The sequence below is a fragment of the Pteronotus mesoamericanus genome, unplaced genomic scaffold (genome assembly GCF_021234165.1).
Source record: "Pteronotus mesoamericanus isolate MK-2021 breed Mesoamerican mustached bat unplaced genomic scaffold, CSHL_Meso_final contig_221, whole genome shotgun sequence".
In the NCBI taxonomy this organism is placed as follows: Eukaryota; Metazoa; Chordata; class Mammalia; order Chiroptera; family Mormoopidae; genus Pteronotus; species Pteronotus mesoamericanus.
Genome location: NW_026555092.1, coordinates 8,820,442 through 8,837,224, shown reverse-complemented (window position 1 = coordinate 8,837,224; position 16,783 = coordinate 8,820,442). Strand labels below are relative to the sequence as shown.

General features: G+C 55.4%; 1 protein-coding gene and 1 non-coding gene across 2 annotated transcripts; both read right to left on the bottom strand.

The window, feature by feature from the left end:
- Positions 1 to 1,706: 1,706 nt before the first annotated feature.
- Positions 1,707 to 8,599, bottom strand: HCRTR1 (hypocretin receptor 1). Its single transcript, XM_054571519.1, has 7 exons — positions 8,401 to 8,599; positions 8,068 to 8,246; positions 6,664 to 6,907; positions 6,206 to 6,321; positions 4,911 to 5,137; positions 3,547 to 3,668; positions 1,707 to 1,897 (listed from the first exon to the last, which is right to left on the bottom strand). The coding sequence occupies exons 1-7, from the start codon at positions 8,597 to 8,599 to the stop codon at positions 1,707 to 1,709; spliced, it is 1,278 nt and encodes a 425-aa protein (XP_054427494.1).
- Positions 8,600 to 15,520: 6,921 nt separating this feature from the next.
- On the bottom strand, positions 15,521 to 15,653 carry LOC129069544 (small nucleolar RNA SNORA16B/SNORA16A family). The gene has a single exon (XR_008529038.1). It is a non-coding gene; the product is annotated as a small nucleolar RNA SNORA16B/SNORA16A family (small nucleolar RNA).
- Positions 15,654 to 16,783: the final 1,130 nt, after the last annotated feature.

The window sequence follows — 16,783 nt, the reverse complement described above, 5'->3', positions numbered from 1 at the left end:
TTGTTTCTTTGTTCCCACTCAGCCACGTGTCTATAGAAACCCACCTTTAGAACGAGGCCACTCGTATCTCACCCTTGTGGTCTGCTGGGGCGCCCAGGATCTGGGTCGGTCCCTGTGGGCATGGTTGGTCCTGAGCTTGGGGGCCAGCCCTCACGCCTCACTCTGAACGCCGCACCTCCAAGCCTGGCTACGAACCTGACAGGCAGCTTTGGATCCCAAGGCCAACCAGGAGTGCACAGTGCGCAGGACGGGCCAGCCCGCCTGGCCACGCCCGCCATCTATGGAAGTGTCCACGAGAGCAGGGCTGGTGAGTCATCTGGAGAGAAGGGTGGCAGACCACACTTTCCACCTGCCCTGGTGGTGCCTAACAGGAGGGGTGCTTAAGCATTCCCGGGCTGGGCGCCTGGCAGGGCCGTGGTTTTGCCCACTTCCTGCCTGGTGAGGCCAGAGGGAACCCGCAGCCTCATTAATCAGGTTAAGCAGACAGCCGGGCTGGCCTCTGCCGGACGTCTCCGCTCCTCTCAGCAGAGCAGTGATTCAGACTCCTCTACCTCCTGCTCTGGCAACAAGGGTCAGGGCCTCTGGCAGCCCCCGAATCATCTCGGCGGCGGACGAAGCGCATCTAGCCAAGTCTGTGGCTTTCTCTTTTTATTCGGTGAGTTCATAGAGAATAAATGCAAGCCCTGGTTTCTAAGATGGTGAAGATAATAGTGGGTCAGCCTGTTAGCTCTGCTGTCTGCCCACCCTACCCCCCTTACCTTCCATAGGCCACTGGGCCCATGAGCAGACAAATGTGCCAAGAATTGAGGTCCTGGGCATCAGAGAAGTGGCGCTGCCTGAGGAAGCAGCACCAGGCATGCTCTGAGGCCTGGCTAGGGGCCCACCTGGGACCCAGTGTGTCGGGGGATGGCAGGTGGGAGTGGTCAGCAGATAGCATCCCAGTGCTTCCTTGTCTCCCCCCCACCCCCACACCGACTTCCCCACCTTCCTCGCTCCTAACCTCAGCAGCACAGATTGTGTGCAGTGACAAGGAAAGGGAACATTCGGTGCCAGGCTTTTAATTACAATTGCTTTGGGCTGCTGGCCTCCACACCAAGTGGTCACATGGAGAGGGTTTTATCACACCACAAAGCCGAAAGGAGCCAGTCTATAGTGCGGTGTGCGCTCGGCACCTGGTGAGGGTGCGGCTGTGCTCCCCCAGGGGAAAGGCTGGGCCCAGATGAGTTACACGGGTAGCAGAGCAGGGCTGGCTGAGGGCAGTCTGGGCTTGAGGGAGTTGCTGGGCCGGATGGAAGTGCTGCTGGGCCCTTACAGCAGGCTCCAGGGAAGGCCTGTAATTGGGTAGGAGAGGGGTCTCTGGGAAGAAGGCCAAGCTCTGGAAGGATGATAAGGATCAATGTACTGTGAGGTATAGCCAAGTGAGGGGAATACAATGATATCTAGTCCACAACACTTTACAATTTACAGAGCTTTCCACTTTCTTGAGGGTGCGTAATCCTCCCATGAATCCTGTGGAGGGGACACAGCTCAGAGAAGGGATGTTACTTGCCCAGAGTCAAACGGGCAGAAAATGCGGACCGGAGCCCTGGCCTCACGCTGCACTCGGCAGTCTCCCCAAGGAGTCAGGGCTGGTCCCCCAGGAGCCAGAGGGGCAACCCAGGCAGGGGACAGGTGGCGCCCCTTGGAGCGACTAAGGTAGCCCTGGCTCAGGGAAGCACTGTGGTGACGCTGGTCAGCACCACGTGCTCTGAGACCTTGGAGATGGAACACCGGCTCTGCAAGGACAAGGACTTGTGCCTGGCAGAGGAGCGGGGGCTGGGGGCCTTCAGAGAGCCGCAGGGACCCAGGCCAGGCAGGCAGCAGGAGAAGGCGGCTTTAAACTGCTCCCGGAACTTGCCTTGGTTGGGAGACAGAGACACAGCCATAAGGAGACAAATACTGCAGCAAGAAGGGGCCTTGGGCCCTAGGACACCCATGCAGTTCAAGCCAAGCTGCCCGTGAGGGGCCAGGAGGGAAGGGTGGTGCTGGATGCAGAAAGCCCCAGAGCCACATTGTCACCACCAGGGAGAGAGAGCAGAGGCCCCCAAGCAGGTTCCCAAGGAGAAATGCAATTATCTGATTCCTTGACTGCTCTGGTGCTGAGCCCAGCTCGAAACCTGGTGTCTGGCTCAGGGGCCTCCGATCATCTCTGCCCTCCCTGGCGTGTAGGTGGAGTGGCTCAGGGCTCACCCAGGCTTCCCCACCTCTGTCCCACGGTCATGAAAGTGCCAGCAGCAGCAGCTCTCACACCAGGCACTGTGCCAGGTGCCTCAGCACCCTGAGAGGCTGGGGTCCTTGATCCTCACTTCACAGATGGGACACACGGCTGTGCAGTGGCTTGCCCAGGGTCACCCAGCTTGGAGTTCTAACCCAGCCCCGGTTCTAACGTTAAAGCCCTTAAAGAGGAAGGGAGAGTGCAAAGGCGGGACTGCCACAGCCACCTTGTCCAGACAAAGGACATCAGGGAAACATTTTATCTGGAACTGAAACCTTGATCATGTCTCAGCATCCTGCCAGCCCCCGCCCAGCAGAGGGCCAAGCACACAGTAGGCGCTCAGTAAATGTAGACCAAAGAGAGGAATGCAGCGTGTCCTCTGCGACAGAACTCATCTCTTCTGTTCTCCTCTCTGAGCTGGGAACCACCTAGCCAGCCTTTGTTGAGTAATTCTTGAGCCTCTTTGAGGGCTATGATATCAACCACTGGTCCCTTTGAACATTTTCTTGAAGACTATTTGCGTCCAGGCTTGAACAGTCATTTGGAACTGTTTTAGGCCTTGTCCCAGAGTCAGAGATCAGGAGAGTCGCACTTTTGCTGGGCTAATGGCGGGGGTTGGGGGGCAGGGGGTGGCATGCCCGCTCTGAAACGCAGGTAGAGGGAGGGTGGGGAACTGTGGGACAGTAGAAGGGAGGGGCGGGTTGAGGTGGGGGATTGGGTGGGGGATTTCCAGAGGGGGGAGCAGGAGGGCTGGTCCTGGAGGAGGGTGGATCTAGGGATAGATCCCAAATTTGGCCCCTCTGCCAGTGTGTGTCTAGCTGGGCACGGGGAAGCCCTCTCCTGACCCTGGGAGGCCTCTGGCTGTGTCCCTCCCTTTGTCCCGATGCCTTGATTATGCAGTCACCCCTCAGGCCCGGCTCCCACTGGAGCCGGTGTTGACCAGACAGGCTGAGTGGAGGTCCTGCTGTGCGTGTACCTGGCAGGCGTGGAGATGAGCTGGCCTAGCTGCTGCCCTTTCTACCCACTCACTGGTGTGCATAATCTGCAGATGTGGGTCAGCTTTCTTTGGCCACAGTTGAGAGAGTGGCCAGTCTCCCACACAGACCAGGGCGCCTGGGTGGGGTGAGGTCTTCCCCCTGAGCGGGGGTTACCAGAGCAGGGCCATGATTCCCAGGAAGGAGCAGGTACCTCGTCCCCCCTGCCATCTTTTATCGGTCTGGATTGGGGTGGAGAGTCTATTGTCCTGAAGGCTATCGCTGCCCTCCGTCACTCTGCCTCCCCAGTCCACTCACCACTGAGGAAGTTGTAGATGATGGGGTTGGCAGCGCTGTTGGCATACACCAGCCAGTGGGAGAAGGTGAAGCAGGCATAGACGGCTTCTCTGTCGCTGGCTTGATGGAACATCCCGAACACTCTAGGACCGGAGAGGGGACAGTCAGAAATGGGGCAGCCTTGACCGGTGTGGCTCGGTTGGTTGGGCATCATCCCACAAACCGAAAGGTCACTGGTTCGAATCCCAGTTAGGGCACATGCCTGGGTTTTGGGTTTGGTCCCAGTTGGGGCGCTTAACCAATTGATGTTTTGCTCTCACGTCAATGTTTCTCTCCCTCTATTTGTCCTTTCCTTCCATTCTCTCTAAATAGATAGATAAAATCTTTTTAAAAAGATAAAAAGAAATGGGGCAGATGCGTGTATGTATTTATGTGGCGTTGCTCACAGAATTCGAGATACAAGGCTGTGAAGTGCAGGAGTTCCCGCTGCCCCTTCCATCTACCTCGTGGCCCTTTGCCGGGCCTCTGGGTCTGGGGTCTTGACCACAGTTTTGGGGTCTTGAGCACAGAGCGTATGACTAGAGTGGGCCTAGGGACAGGCACGAGGGCACATCAGCGCAGTCCCCGGCCATCTGATCCCTGGAGCCTCCCCATCCCTACTCTCATCCATCCTCACAGCAACGTGATGAGCACAGACACCATCTGTTTTCAAACAGGAAGACTAAGGTTCAGAGAAGTCAAATGACAAGCCCAAGATCACTCAGCCAGGAAGTGGCCAAGTACAAACTCCTGCTGAGATTGCTTATGTCAAATAGCCCGTGGCCTTTCCTGGCACCCCGTGGCCTCTCGCTTGCCAAGCCCCTGCGCTCCTCCCACTTAGTGTGGGGCTCCTCCCGCGGGCTTGGTCCCTCCCTTCAGGTCTCTGCCAAATGTCGCTTCCTCAGAGAGGCCTTTTTTTTTAACCCATTATATATTTTTTAAAAAGATTTTTTAAAAAACCCATCACCCCATCACTGTCATTGTCTATCCACTTTCTCTATTTTATTTTTCTTCATAGCAATTACCACTGCCTGGCATTATGATGTATGTTTATTTCTCTCTCCCAGTGGATGTAGCCTCCACGAAGGCAGGGACTCTGCCTTGTGCACTGTTCTGTGTTCCCAGCCCACCCATCTGACAACTGTGACTGGATGAAAGAATTTTCACAGTAGCCCTAGGAGGCCAGGCCTGTTAATATTCACATGTGCAGATGAGGGGACTGAGGCTCAGAGAAGAGAAATGACCTGCCTTGGGGTGGAGCCAGGTCTTTCTCCAAAGGCGAGAGAGCTCCTTCCTCTGACCGCACACGGCCCCCTCACCCCTGACCTCTCCCCGAGTGCTCTCACCTCTTAAGAACGTTGAGGACACTGATGGGCAGGTAGCAGAGGGCAAAGACCAGCAGCACCACCATCAGCATCTTGGCTGTCTTCCTCCGAGCGCGCATCTGCTTCACCTCAGCCAGGAAGGCGCGGGCCCGAGGCGGGGGCTCTGCACCCGGGCCTTGCCCCTGCTCCTCTGGCTGGTCTGAGGGCCGCTTCCAGTTCCTCACCAGGGCCGACGTGGTGCCGGGGATCTGTCCAGCACACACAGAGACAGCGGTGGTGGGAGGGGTGCTTCGGGAGGTGGGCGAAGGGAACAAACTTTTGCGATAGAAAAGAACCTAATAGTCATGATAGAGACCAACACTCTGCACTGAGGATGAACAACCTACCTTCATTTTCCATTAGCTCATTGTGAGACCACCCCCAACGTGCCTTTGGGGAAGGTATCATTGGCAACTGAAACTCAGCGAGGCAGGGGACCCTTGGCAACATCCTCCCAGCGCCCATCCAATCTCCTCAGATCACCATCTCCATCTATGGGGGTGGGGTGGAGGTGAGATGTGCCTCCGCCTTGCCCAGGCCTGCCTGCGGGGAAGCCTCGGCAAGGGGTGAGCCCGTGAACAGCGTGGAATGGCCTGAGCCTCAGAGCGCCCTCCAGGGTCCAGGCTCCTGGAACAGCCACAGATTTCCTGGAAGGACCTCTGAGCACCCCCCCCCCCCCCCCGCCCCCACAAAACATCCCACAACACCTACTGTGGGTCAGTTTGTAACAGAGCAAAGAAGGCAGGCCCTGGAACGAGAAAGTCTCTGCCACTCACTGGCTGTGGCAAGTTGGTTGCCATTACTCAGTGTCTGTAAAGTGGGCCACATTGCTGCTTTGGTTAGATAGTCGTGAAAACAGTGTGAGCAAAGTGTATGATTTGGCAAGCAACATGGAGGCGCCATTGTTGCTGTGGCACGGAACTGAGCACTGGATCCCACCAATCAGCGTTTGAGTCCCTGACCTTCCCTTCCCTGGCTGAGGGGTTTGGGGAAGTTGCTTTTCCTCTCTGAGCCTGTTTGCTCATATATCAAGTTGGGGATAATATATGGTGGCTAAGAGGATGCAACACTAGCTGGAAGTGCGTGGTATAATCAATGGCAGCTATTGATACTATTCAGTTCTGGGGATGGCTCTAGTACTTTAGAAAGTCCCTGGGCCTTGCCTCTCCCTGGTTGCAGCCAGGATGGCATGTTGTGAAGGCAGAGGGCTGTCTACTCTCTTAGGCCAGCACACTATCCCCTCCCAGCCCAGACAGTGACACCAGAGTGGGCCTCACCTGGCGACCCCAGAGCTTGCGGAAGATCTGGAAATATGCCATGGCCATGAGACCCAGCGGGGCCAGGTAGGTGACAATGAAGAAGCAACTGTGGTAAATCTTGGGATAGAGGTCATCTGCAGGGGCCAAGAGACGCAAAGGTTGGGCCCCAGCCTGTCCTGCTTAGCGATGCCACCTGGCTGCAGGTAGGGCCAAAGCAAGCAGCTGGGCCCCACACCAGCACCATGGCACAGAGACCCTGGGGCTGCCCAGTCTGCAGGTGTCCCTCCTGAGGGACCCCTAGCAGATGCCTATACTAGAGGAGGTATCCACCCTGAAGGTATCCTCTGTAGATACCCTCTCTGAAGTGCCCTCTTAGGAGATCCTCCCCCTGGGTGTCCTGACAGATGCCTGCCCAAGGGGACTGTGCCCCAGATGTGCCCACTTCAGGAGTGCCTGACCAAGGTTACTGCCATTACCTGCCCAGTGTTCGTCGCAGACAGAGAAGAGCCGGGTGCGGTTGGCCAGCTCAGGCAGCACGCTGCTGCATTCCATGACAGCAGCCTGGGGCACCATGACAGCCAGCGACACAGCCCAGATCCCCAGGATGGAGCCACGGGCACGCCGGGCGGTGCTCTTGAACAGCAGTGGGTGGCAGATGGCATACCAGCGGTCCAGGGCGATGAAGCTGAGAGTTAGCACCGCCACTGACACAGACACGGCCTGCCCCGTGGAGACACCCTGTCAGTCCTTTGGGGGCCACCCAGAGACGTGGAGTGAGGGAGGGGGCTCTCAGCCCAGGGATGCCAGACAGCCAGGTGCAGTGCACATCCTGACTGCACTTACTGGCTGTGTAGATTTGGGCAAATCACTCCCCCTCTCGGCCTCACCTGTGGAGTGGGAATATACCATTCACCTGGGAGGATTCTCATGAAAATAAATGCAGCCATGGAGAGAAAATGTCTAGCTTGAGACCCAGCACCGAGTAGGTGTTCCCTGCGGTGAATGATAAGCTTACACTTACAGAACTTACTTACGTGCCCTGCTCTGCTCTCATTATCCTCACCTCAGCGGCAGGAGGCGGGGACATGTTACAGATGAGGAAACTGAGGCACAGAAAGGTTCAATACCTCTCTGGGGGTGATTTTCCTCCCCTGCCTGTCTTTATTCTCAGGTTGCTAGAGTTAATCAGTTGAGTGGAAAACCTCAAAACAGTGGGAGCTTCAGGAAGCATTTCTCCCTGCCCCGGGAAGCCATCCCTCCCCCAGGCTGTTAGGGAACGGTCCTCCTTCCGGGAGGCAAACAAGAGCTGAGGCCTGAGGTGAGCGCTGCCTCCAGGAGAGCCCGCCCTCTGGGTTACAGGGAGAAGGCTCAGGGGGGCAGCTGAGGGGACATTCAGGCCTCTTTCCACCCGGACCGCAACCCAGTCCGACCATCCTGATTCCCAACAGGAGGACGGAAGGTCCCGGCAAGGGGTGCGGGCAGGGGAGGAGGCTTTCCCGCAGGGCCTCTCGCATCTACCCCCGTGGGATCAGGAAGCAGGCCCAGCGTGCATTCGTGTCTGTCGCTGTGGGCTTGCGCCTCTCTCCTCCACCCTGTGCCGTGTACCCGGAGGTGACTGTGCATGTGCGCACACATGGCTGTCAGTCTGTGCGAGTGACTGGTGGGACCTCTATGTGAGTATGTGGGGCTGTGTCTGTGGCCTCCGGCGGAGGGCTTGATAGCCTGCCCTTGCTGACAGTAGAGGACACCACACAAGTACTGACTGAGCCACCGTGTCCTGTCTGAAAGGCAAGGCTGAGGGTCACTGAGACTTAGGTAAGGCCACGGTTTCTGTACTTGATGTGACAGCACGGTGATGAGGGACGCTGGGCAGAGCTCACCTGTAGATAGGGGATGACCTTGCAGAGGGCATGGCCAAAGAGCCAGGACTCGGTGATGTCCACCAGCAGGCTGGCTGGCAGGCAGATGGCTGTCACCAGCACGTCTGCCAGAGACAGGTTGACGATGAAGTAGTTGGTGACGGTCCTCATGTGGTGGTTCCTCCACACGGCCAGACAGACTGCAGAGCGGCAGGGATGAGGGGAAGCCATGCTCCCCAGCAGTGAGCCCCGCCCCACATTACCCAGCGCCCAGAGGTTGAGGCTGGGGAAAGGCCCAGGACCCCTGCCAGTCCCCAGGGGAGTCCCCCAGCACCGGGGGACACAGGAACCTACCCAGCGTGTTGCCCACCAAAGCCACGAGGAACACAGCCACGTAGGCTGCGATGAGGACCCACTCGTATTGCTTCGGATACAGATAATCGCGCCACAAATAGCGGAGAAACTCGTCTTCGTAGTCGGGAGGCACCGGGGACGGGTCCCCGCTGCCATGGGGGACCCCCGCCTGGGTCCCTGCAGTGGCCAAGGGCTCCATGAGCTCAGGAGCCGCTAAGGCCCAGAGGCATCCTGGGCTCCGCGGAGGGAGAGAGCCGGGCCGGGCCTCAGCCCACTTCCCTCGGGGAGCCCGGAGCCCTGCGCCCAGGTCTCTTGGAGTGCCAGCCCCAAAACTCCTGAGGAAGGGAGGGAGCGAGGAAACAAGGAAACATTAGGGAGTGTGCCAGGCAATTTCCAGTGAACTCCCTCTTAATTCTCATAGTGCTGTGCTGTGGGTTAAGGCGGAGAGGGACAACTTCGCCCTGTTGTGCCTTAGTTTCCCCATCTACTCAATGGAGTAACGACCGTACCTACCTCGCAGGACCGCAGCGGGGAGTAATGGGCTCTAAGGCATGCCTAGTGCTTTACCCAGAAACTGGCGCGGGAAGCTGGCTCCCCCACTCAGCATCGGGGAACCCTGCTTTGCGGAGGAGGCATGGAAACTCAGAGAGGTTGAGTCTCTAGCTCAAGGTCACAAAGCTACTGTGCCAGGAGAGGGGAAGCCATCCGATTGCAAATACTCTCCCCTGAATCAATTCACAGGCCTGAATTTTTGGTTGGAAAAAAGATCAAGAGAGGCTTTAGAGACGCAGACCCGCCCACCAGACCTGCCAGACCCTCCCCGGTGGGGACACACCACACACACGCGCGCGCGCGCGCGCGCGGCGGGAGAAGGGTGCGGGGAGAGACTGACAACCTCTCTGGAAGTGGGGAGACAGTCCCAGGCCCAACGGCCGGGGCGCCCAGCCCCCGCCCCTAGCTAGCGCCTCTTGAAACCCCCGGCCTCCCTGCGCCCGGAAGGCCGCCAGGGGTCGCTGGCAGCCGACGCTCGGGGCGCTCCCTCCATTCACAAACCCGGCCTCACTCCCCGCCCCTCCTCTCTGGCTCAGACCCCTCCTTCTCCCCAGCTGGGCAGGGAAGACCCCGGACTTGTGTGGGAGGGTTGCCCGGCTCTGGAGACCCCCGGGAAACGGGGAGGGGGCTCCTTCAGACCCACGGAGCGTCGGCGGACCCACTCCCTGAGCGGGACCTCCCTGCACCTCGGGAGCTGTGAGGGGCGGTGGGGCGGGGCGGGGCGGGGCGCGGGTAGGGGGGAGCCAGCCCTTTAGGGGTTTTGCAAGAGCCTGCCAGAAGGAAAGCATCCTAGGGACTCAGCTTCCCAGGACCCAGATTATCCCCCGAGACTCTTGGCTCTCGCCGAGGGTCGTTTGGAACCCCCACCCTGAGCCTGGGGTCCCCCACGGCCCGCACCTGTTGGTCCGGGGCGCCGGCGTCCTCGGTTGCTGATTCCCCGGACCGCAAACCGGGGACTTCGTCTCCCTGCCCCGAAGGCCGGGCTCCTGAGGGTGCTCTGGCTCCAAAGCGGGCTGTGGCTGGCGCGGGATCCGCTGGGCTGCGCGCCGCCGGGAGGGGTGGCCCTGGCGGGAGGGGCAGGGCGGAGAGGGGAGCCCCCCAGCCAGTCTTCTCTTCAAGTCTCCCGGCTTCGAGACCCGAGGCCCGGAGGGCGGAGGGAGATGCTCATCCCTCCTTGCCGCCCACTTCACGCTCCCATCCCACTTCCATTCATGCGTCCATCCGTTCATTCATACCTTTCGCAGTCATTCAACATTTCTGCCTCTGCCACGCCGCATCCAGAGTGCACCTACTGTGTGCCGGCGGGCCCTGCCGGGTCAGCTTCGGGGAGTCACAGTGCAGAGGGGGTCCCATCTGCACCCCTCCTCGCTGTCTCACCTAGCTGAGGAGGAGGATGGCACAGGTGGGTCATAGGGGTGAAGAGAGGACGCCTGCACCGCCTCCGGCCAAGCTTTGGCTGCGTCTGGAGCTGCTAGCCTCCAGCGATGCCAGAGGCCATGCGCCCATTCCCAGCCCCCATTCTATCTGTCCCCCCCCCCCGCAATCCTTTTTGTTTATACCTAAGTTCCCCCCTCCTAAGACAGAGATGGTGGGTGGGGGTAGGAAGTGTGGAGTCAGAGGGGCTGGTTGCTTTAGCAAACATTTACTAAGCAGTACGCCGGGGCAATGAGTTACAATAATACAGCTGCCATTTGTATAGTCCTGGCCATGCATGATCTCATTTAATCAGTCTGGTGAGGTCGTTGTTATTGTCCCCATTTTCCTGATGAGAACACTGCACTCACATGTTTCAGTGACTTGCCCAAGGTCCCAGGGCAGAGGCACAGCTGGGATTGAAGCCTGTGCTTCTCCCCAGGACAGATAGAGGTGCCCAGGCTGTGGGAGGCGGAGAGGCTCACTGCCTGGCAAGTCCTCTATGGGGTGAGGAGAGCTGTGAGGGAGCCTGGGGCGGCCATGGGACACAGAAGGACAGATTGAGCCAGCCAGGGTATCAGGACAGGCTTCCTAGAACAGGAGCCTGCACACGCAGACAGGAAGAATGAGGAGAGAGCCCTGCAAGGGGATTGTGGTAACGGCAGAGAGAATTCAAGGTGGAGCAAACAGCAGGTGCAAAGGTGCCTCAAGACAGGACCTGCCTATCACATCAGACCCACCTTCCTCCCTCCTGTTCAGAGACTCACTCTGCCCTCCCGGGAGGTGATGCCTGAGATGTAACCTCTACCTTCCCTGTTGCAGCCACAGCCCCCTTTCAAAGGCTCTGCAGCCGTGCTGTTAGGCAGAGTGAGTGGGAGGAGAGCCTGGGCATCACAGGAAAGGTCCTATAACCTAACCTTCACCTCCCCAGAGCAGAAAGGAGGAGCAAAGGTAACCCTAAGGCCAACTCTCCGGCAGGCATGGTGCCCACACGGCGGGTGATGTGTCATAACGTCCCTCTGGTTGCAAAGCTCTGTCCTGCCTGCCCTGTGAGCTGGCAGAGGTAGGGAATGGATGAGGCGATACAAGAAAGGAATGGTTGGGAGGGGCGTGTGTGTGTGTGCGCGCGCGCATCCACCTGTCCCCACACTTGCGCATACATGTGTGAGTGCCTGTGTTTAAATAAGGGCTGTGAGTGTGTGTCTGGGAGAGTCTCGTGTGTGTGTTTGTGCCTCTGAGGGTGCATGGGGGTAGGGGACAGGTTCTGGGTTGATGACTGAGGAGTCAGCCTGTGTGGGATGTGTCTAGACAGGCGCCTGTGTGTATTGGTGTATAGGTATTTGTATCGATGGGGAGTGTGTGTGTGTGTGTGTGTGTGTGGCGTGTGTGTGTGTAGGCGTGTGTGTGTGTAGGCGTGTGTGTGTGTAGGTGTGTGTGTGTGGGCGTCTGCCTCTGTGGGTCTGGATATGCGTTTGCGGCTTTGATGAACATTGGCCCCCCATGTGTTCACCGTGAGAGCGGGAATGGGAATGTGGGCCTGCCTTTGTGTCCACAGCTCTGTGAGTGTGCGTGTGTGGGCTTTGTGTTTCTGCCCCCACAGAGATGACTCATCTAACCTCCCCACATTACCGCCCCCATCAAGAGCTACTCCAACTGTTTGCTGTGTAGGGGGTGGGGAGGGGGGTGCAGGGCATGGGGGATGGGAGGCAGATGGTGCAGAACACTCAAACGACCAACTGCAGCACCCGAGGTGCAGCTGTGACGTGAAAGGTGCACACCATGTGTATCTGCGTGGGCGGAGGACGCCAGCTGAGCCCAGCACAGCCCAGGCTTGGAACCCAGCCCATGGTTCGGAGCCTTACAATTTGTGCTCCCTGGGCTCGGGTGAGCAAGGGGGTCCCCAGGTTCCCCCAGATCTATATACAGGGGGTGCCTATGTCTGTGTGGGGAAGGAGTCATGGCTGAGAATCCACCCTCTCACCCACAATATCCACTTTTACAGAACCAGTCCTATCTCTCCTTAAGAGGGAACCTCCTTGCCAAACCCTTTCTTCACCCCTTGGCGCCCAGAGATGGTGCTCCCCAGGACAAAGATCATGAACGATTCCTTCTACCCCAAGGCAGCAGATCTTTCTTTCTCCTCTGTCAGACCCCGGCTAGACTGGAGGCTCTATGTCCCCAGGTCCCCCTGGTCCGGAGCCTGGCTCCCTCGGCCATGGCCTGAGAGTAAAATAGGCCAGGTATTTGGCCTAGATGGCATGAGGGAGAGAGCCCAGATGTACGCTCAGAGAAGATCTGGAGCCCCAGGCGGCGGGCATTGATGCTATGGAAGGCCCACCAGGAGCTGGAGTGTTTTGGTTCTTGGGCCCAACAGCACCGGCCTCTGGGAGCTCCTGGCAGGGTGCCATGTCCATGGAGGGACCCAGGAACCTCATGTCCTCCATCCCCAGGCCAGCACCTCCTCCACCTAGGGAGGTTTGCCAGAGCTGCCTGTCACCCGGTGGCCACATGACCTCATGTTGATCTAATCCTGAGCCTCTGAGCCATAGATCCCTGTCACATCCATCTTTGAGTGTCAGCCCCGGCACTGGCACCAGGTACTATCTCCTCTCCCTTCCAATTCCAGTGTGACTTACAGTAACCCCTGTCTGGCTAGGACTAGAGTAATTGAAATGTAATTGGGTTTTCAACTTGCTAATGCTGCCACAGGCCTGGGATGTGGATGGGAAGTCTCTGGGCAGAGCAGAGGTGCTCTCCAGAGGAAGAGAGATCAAAAACAAGCAGCCGTGTGGGGTGGGGTGAGGGAGGGCCAGCAGCGACTAGGCTAAGGGCCTGAAGAGGGGGGTTCTGAGGGGCAAGAGAGAAGGGGCTGAAGACAGTAGTCTTCTGTCTGTTCACTCAATCAGATCTTCATTCAACAAACACTGGCAGGTGGGCTGCAGAGATGGCGGCCCTGCTGGTTAGGCTGGGGAGACCCCATGTAAGCAATTGACTTGGGGTGGGTATGAAATGCATTAGGATGGGAGCCTGTGGAGGCAGGGTAGGGAGTGGGGTGGAGGGGTTGGGACTGAAGCCCACAGTGGTAATGCATGTGAACCCAAAGGAAAAACAAGCCAGTCACTCCTGTCTGCTAAGTCTAGTGTTGGAAGGCAGTTAGGGGCACAGGCTTTGGGGCCAGAAAGGCCTGGGTTAGACTCCGGGCTCCATGCTTCCTGCTGTGTGACCTTGGACTAGTCACTTAATCTCTGTTATAGGCTGGGTAATGGCTCCAAAGATGCCTACATCTGAACCCCTGGAACCTGTGAGTATGTTACAGGGCCAAAGGAACTCTGCAGATGTAACTAAATTAAAAATAGTGAGATGGAGAGATTATCCTGGGTTATCCAGGTGGACCTACTATAATCATAAAGGCCCTTATAAAAGGAAGGTAGGAGGGTCAGAAAGAGAGGTGAGGGTGAAGCACAGGTTGGAGTGAAGCCAGTGCTGGAAGGGGCCATGAGCCAAGGAATGTGGGTACTTCTAGAAGCTGGAAAAGACCAAGAACAGATTCTGTCCCAGAGCCTCCAGAAGGAAGGCAGCCCTGCCGATTCCTTGATTTTAGCCTCATAATACTCATTTTAGACTTCAAAGCTCCAGGAATGGAAGAGAAAAAAATTTGTGTTGTTTGAAGCCACTAAGATTGTGATATCTGTTAATAGCAGCCATAGGACTCTTGTACAGCACCTCTGTGTCTCATCTCACTGGTTATAAGACCCACAGGAGCCTTTGCCATGTTGAGTTGTGTAAAGGTTCATGCAAACAGCAGATGTGTGGGGCAGCAGATGCTGGGCACCAGAAATACAGAGACTCACATATTCATATACATGCTTCTGTAAATATCATTTAATGTGTCTTAAAAATCAGAGTGGTCATCATTCGATGAATCAGGACTATATCAGACATCCTTATGCTTATCTTGTCATTTTGTATTGCCTTTATTTTGAGTTTATATGGTACAGGAGACTGCTAAAGATCTAAATAATAAAATAATAAGTAATATTAGTAATAAACAATGATGTGGTATGGCCATTTTGAAACAGAAGCACCCAAATGGAAGGAAAAGGAGAGGCCTGATTTTCCTGGGAGGTGTGTGTGTGGAGAGGCCTGATTTTCCTGGGAGGTGTGTGTGTGTGTGTGTGTGTGTACACTGGTGGGTTTCTAACTACGACCTGGATCACCAGACATCTGGGGAAAATCTTCATTGTGACAGACAAAGACCAAGATAAACAGAACGAAAGTTCCAGAGGCAACTTGGGCTGAGTTTTGAGAAAGGAATAGGAGTCCACAGATGGGCTTTCAGTGACATGGTAGGTAGGAACAGGAGAAGAAGAAGGGATGGGGTTCCAGGCACGGACTTCTGAGAGGGCAGCATGAGCAAAGGCTAGGGGTGGGCATGGCAAGGGGCTGTTCTGGGGCCACAGTACATACTAGTTTGGCCTGAGGGTGCTTCCATGAAGAGGAGCAGTGAGAAATAGGAAGGTGGGTGAAGGGCTGGCCTTGAGTCTAGGCTGAGGATCTCGGACTCAGTTCCACAGGAAGTAGGGTGCACGGGAGCTTTAAGCAAGTGTGCGATGTGGACGGATTGGCCGTCATGCCCTCCAACTTACACACATTTGAAATGAATAAAGAGTATGTTTTCCTTGTAAAAGAGTCAAACCACTCAGAATAAAATAAGGGGAAATTATTATTTTTAGATTGTGGAGTAGCTATTGACTTTTGTGTTAGAATATAGTTACTGCAATAAAGACCCCCCCAAATGACAGTGGCTTAGAAAGATGGACGTTTATTTTTCTCTGCAGACCATCTGGAGCTAGCGACGTGTCTCTCCAACTCTCAGAAAGCCAAATTCTGCCAGGATAGAAGAGTATCCTGGCTATGAGCACAGGCCCTGGCTTACATAGTGGGTCTGCCAATGATGAGCTGTGTGATCCTGGGCTGTCTACTTAATTTCTCTGTGCTTGAGTTTCATCATCTGTAAAATGGAGATAATTTGGTACCAATCTGATACGGAGAATAATGTCCCCCCAAAGATGTTTATGTCCTAATCCCTAGAAACTGTGAATGTTACTTTATATGGCGAAAAGGACTTTGCAGAAGTGATGAAGCCTTTTTTTTCAACTGTTATTCCCAAAATGTTGCAGATCAGCGAAGCAAATAGAATGGCGACCGTCAAGGAAAATTGTCACTCTGGGCTCCCTTTTGACCGCAGCATCTATGTGGAAGCAGCTGCAGCTTCGATAAGGGCCATGAAGGGTCTTGAGATGAGGATGTTAGCCTGTATTTCCCAGGTGGGCCCAATAAAATCACCAGAACCCTTATAAGAAGGAGGCAGGACGTCAAGTAGTAACAGGTTATATAATGATGGGAACAAGAGATTATAGGGGCATGATGAGCCAAAGAGGCAGGTGGCCACTGGAAGCCAAATGTGCAAGGAAATGAATTCTCCCAACTCTCCAGAAATAAGCAGCCTGGCTGGCATGTTGATTTTAGACTCCTGATTTCAAGAATTATGAGGGAATAAATTTATGTTGTTTTAAGCCACTAAGTTTGTGGTGATTTATTACAACAGCAAGAAGAAATTAATACACATTCTTATTAAATGTACCCAAAGAACTTAGAAAAGTGCCTGACACATAGTTAGTATACATACAAGTGTGAGCTCTTATTATTTGTGGCAAAACTCTTGGCCTGGTCACATCCATATTCCAGTTAGTGGAGAGGCACATCATTTCTACTTACACCTAGTAGGACTGAATTGGGTCACCTAGTCATATGTAGCTGCAAGGGAAGCCAGGAAAAAACTCGTGTGTGTGTGTGTGTGTGTGTGTGTGTGTGTGTGTAGCTATGTGCAGCAGCAAAATGTAAGGGTTCAGTGACTAAAGGAAGCTGGGGAGGTGATTACTGAACTAACAGTGTTTGGCACAATTTCCTAATATAAAAGATGAGTTTAGCAAAGGTAACTTCCCTTCAGAATTTGAATAGATACATGTTTTCCAGATCCTCTTTCTTGTGCCATTAATTTTATGCGCTATCTCTTGACTCCCTACTGTGTAAGATAGGGCATCCTTTATCCTCTTGCCCACCCTCCCTCCTCCTAACTCTTCTCAATGAACCATTTCATTTGCTTCTCATTCTGTATACATAATTAAAATGTCCTGGTTTTGTGTGTTGTCTATCTCTGAATTTCAAAACTTGAAAATCAATTAAATGTTTTTTTATTTTTATTTTTTAAAGATTTTATTTATTTATTTTTAGACAAAGGGGAAGGGAGGAGAAAGAGAGAGAGAGACACATCAATGTGTGGTTGCCTCTCGTGCTCCCCCTACTGGGGACCTGGACCACAACCCAGGCATGTGCCCTGACTGTGAATTGAACCAGC

Coding starts and splice junctions, on each gene's coding strand:
- HCRTR1 (XM_054571519.1), bottom strand. CDS start 8,599: ATGGAGCCCTTGGCCACTGCAGGGACCCAGGCGGGGGTCCCCCATGGC. Junction 6,908..8,067: donor AGGTCATCCCCTATCTACAG/GTGAGCTCTGCC, acceptor TCCACGGGGCAG/GCCGTGTCTGTGTCAGTGGC. Junction 6,322..6,663: donor CTGCGACGAACACTGGGCAG/GTAATGGCAGTA, acceptor TGGCCCCTGCAG/ATGACCTCTATCCCAAGATT.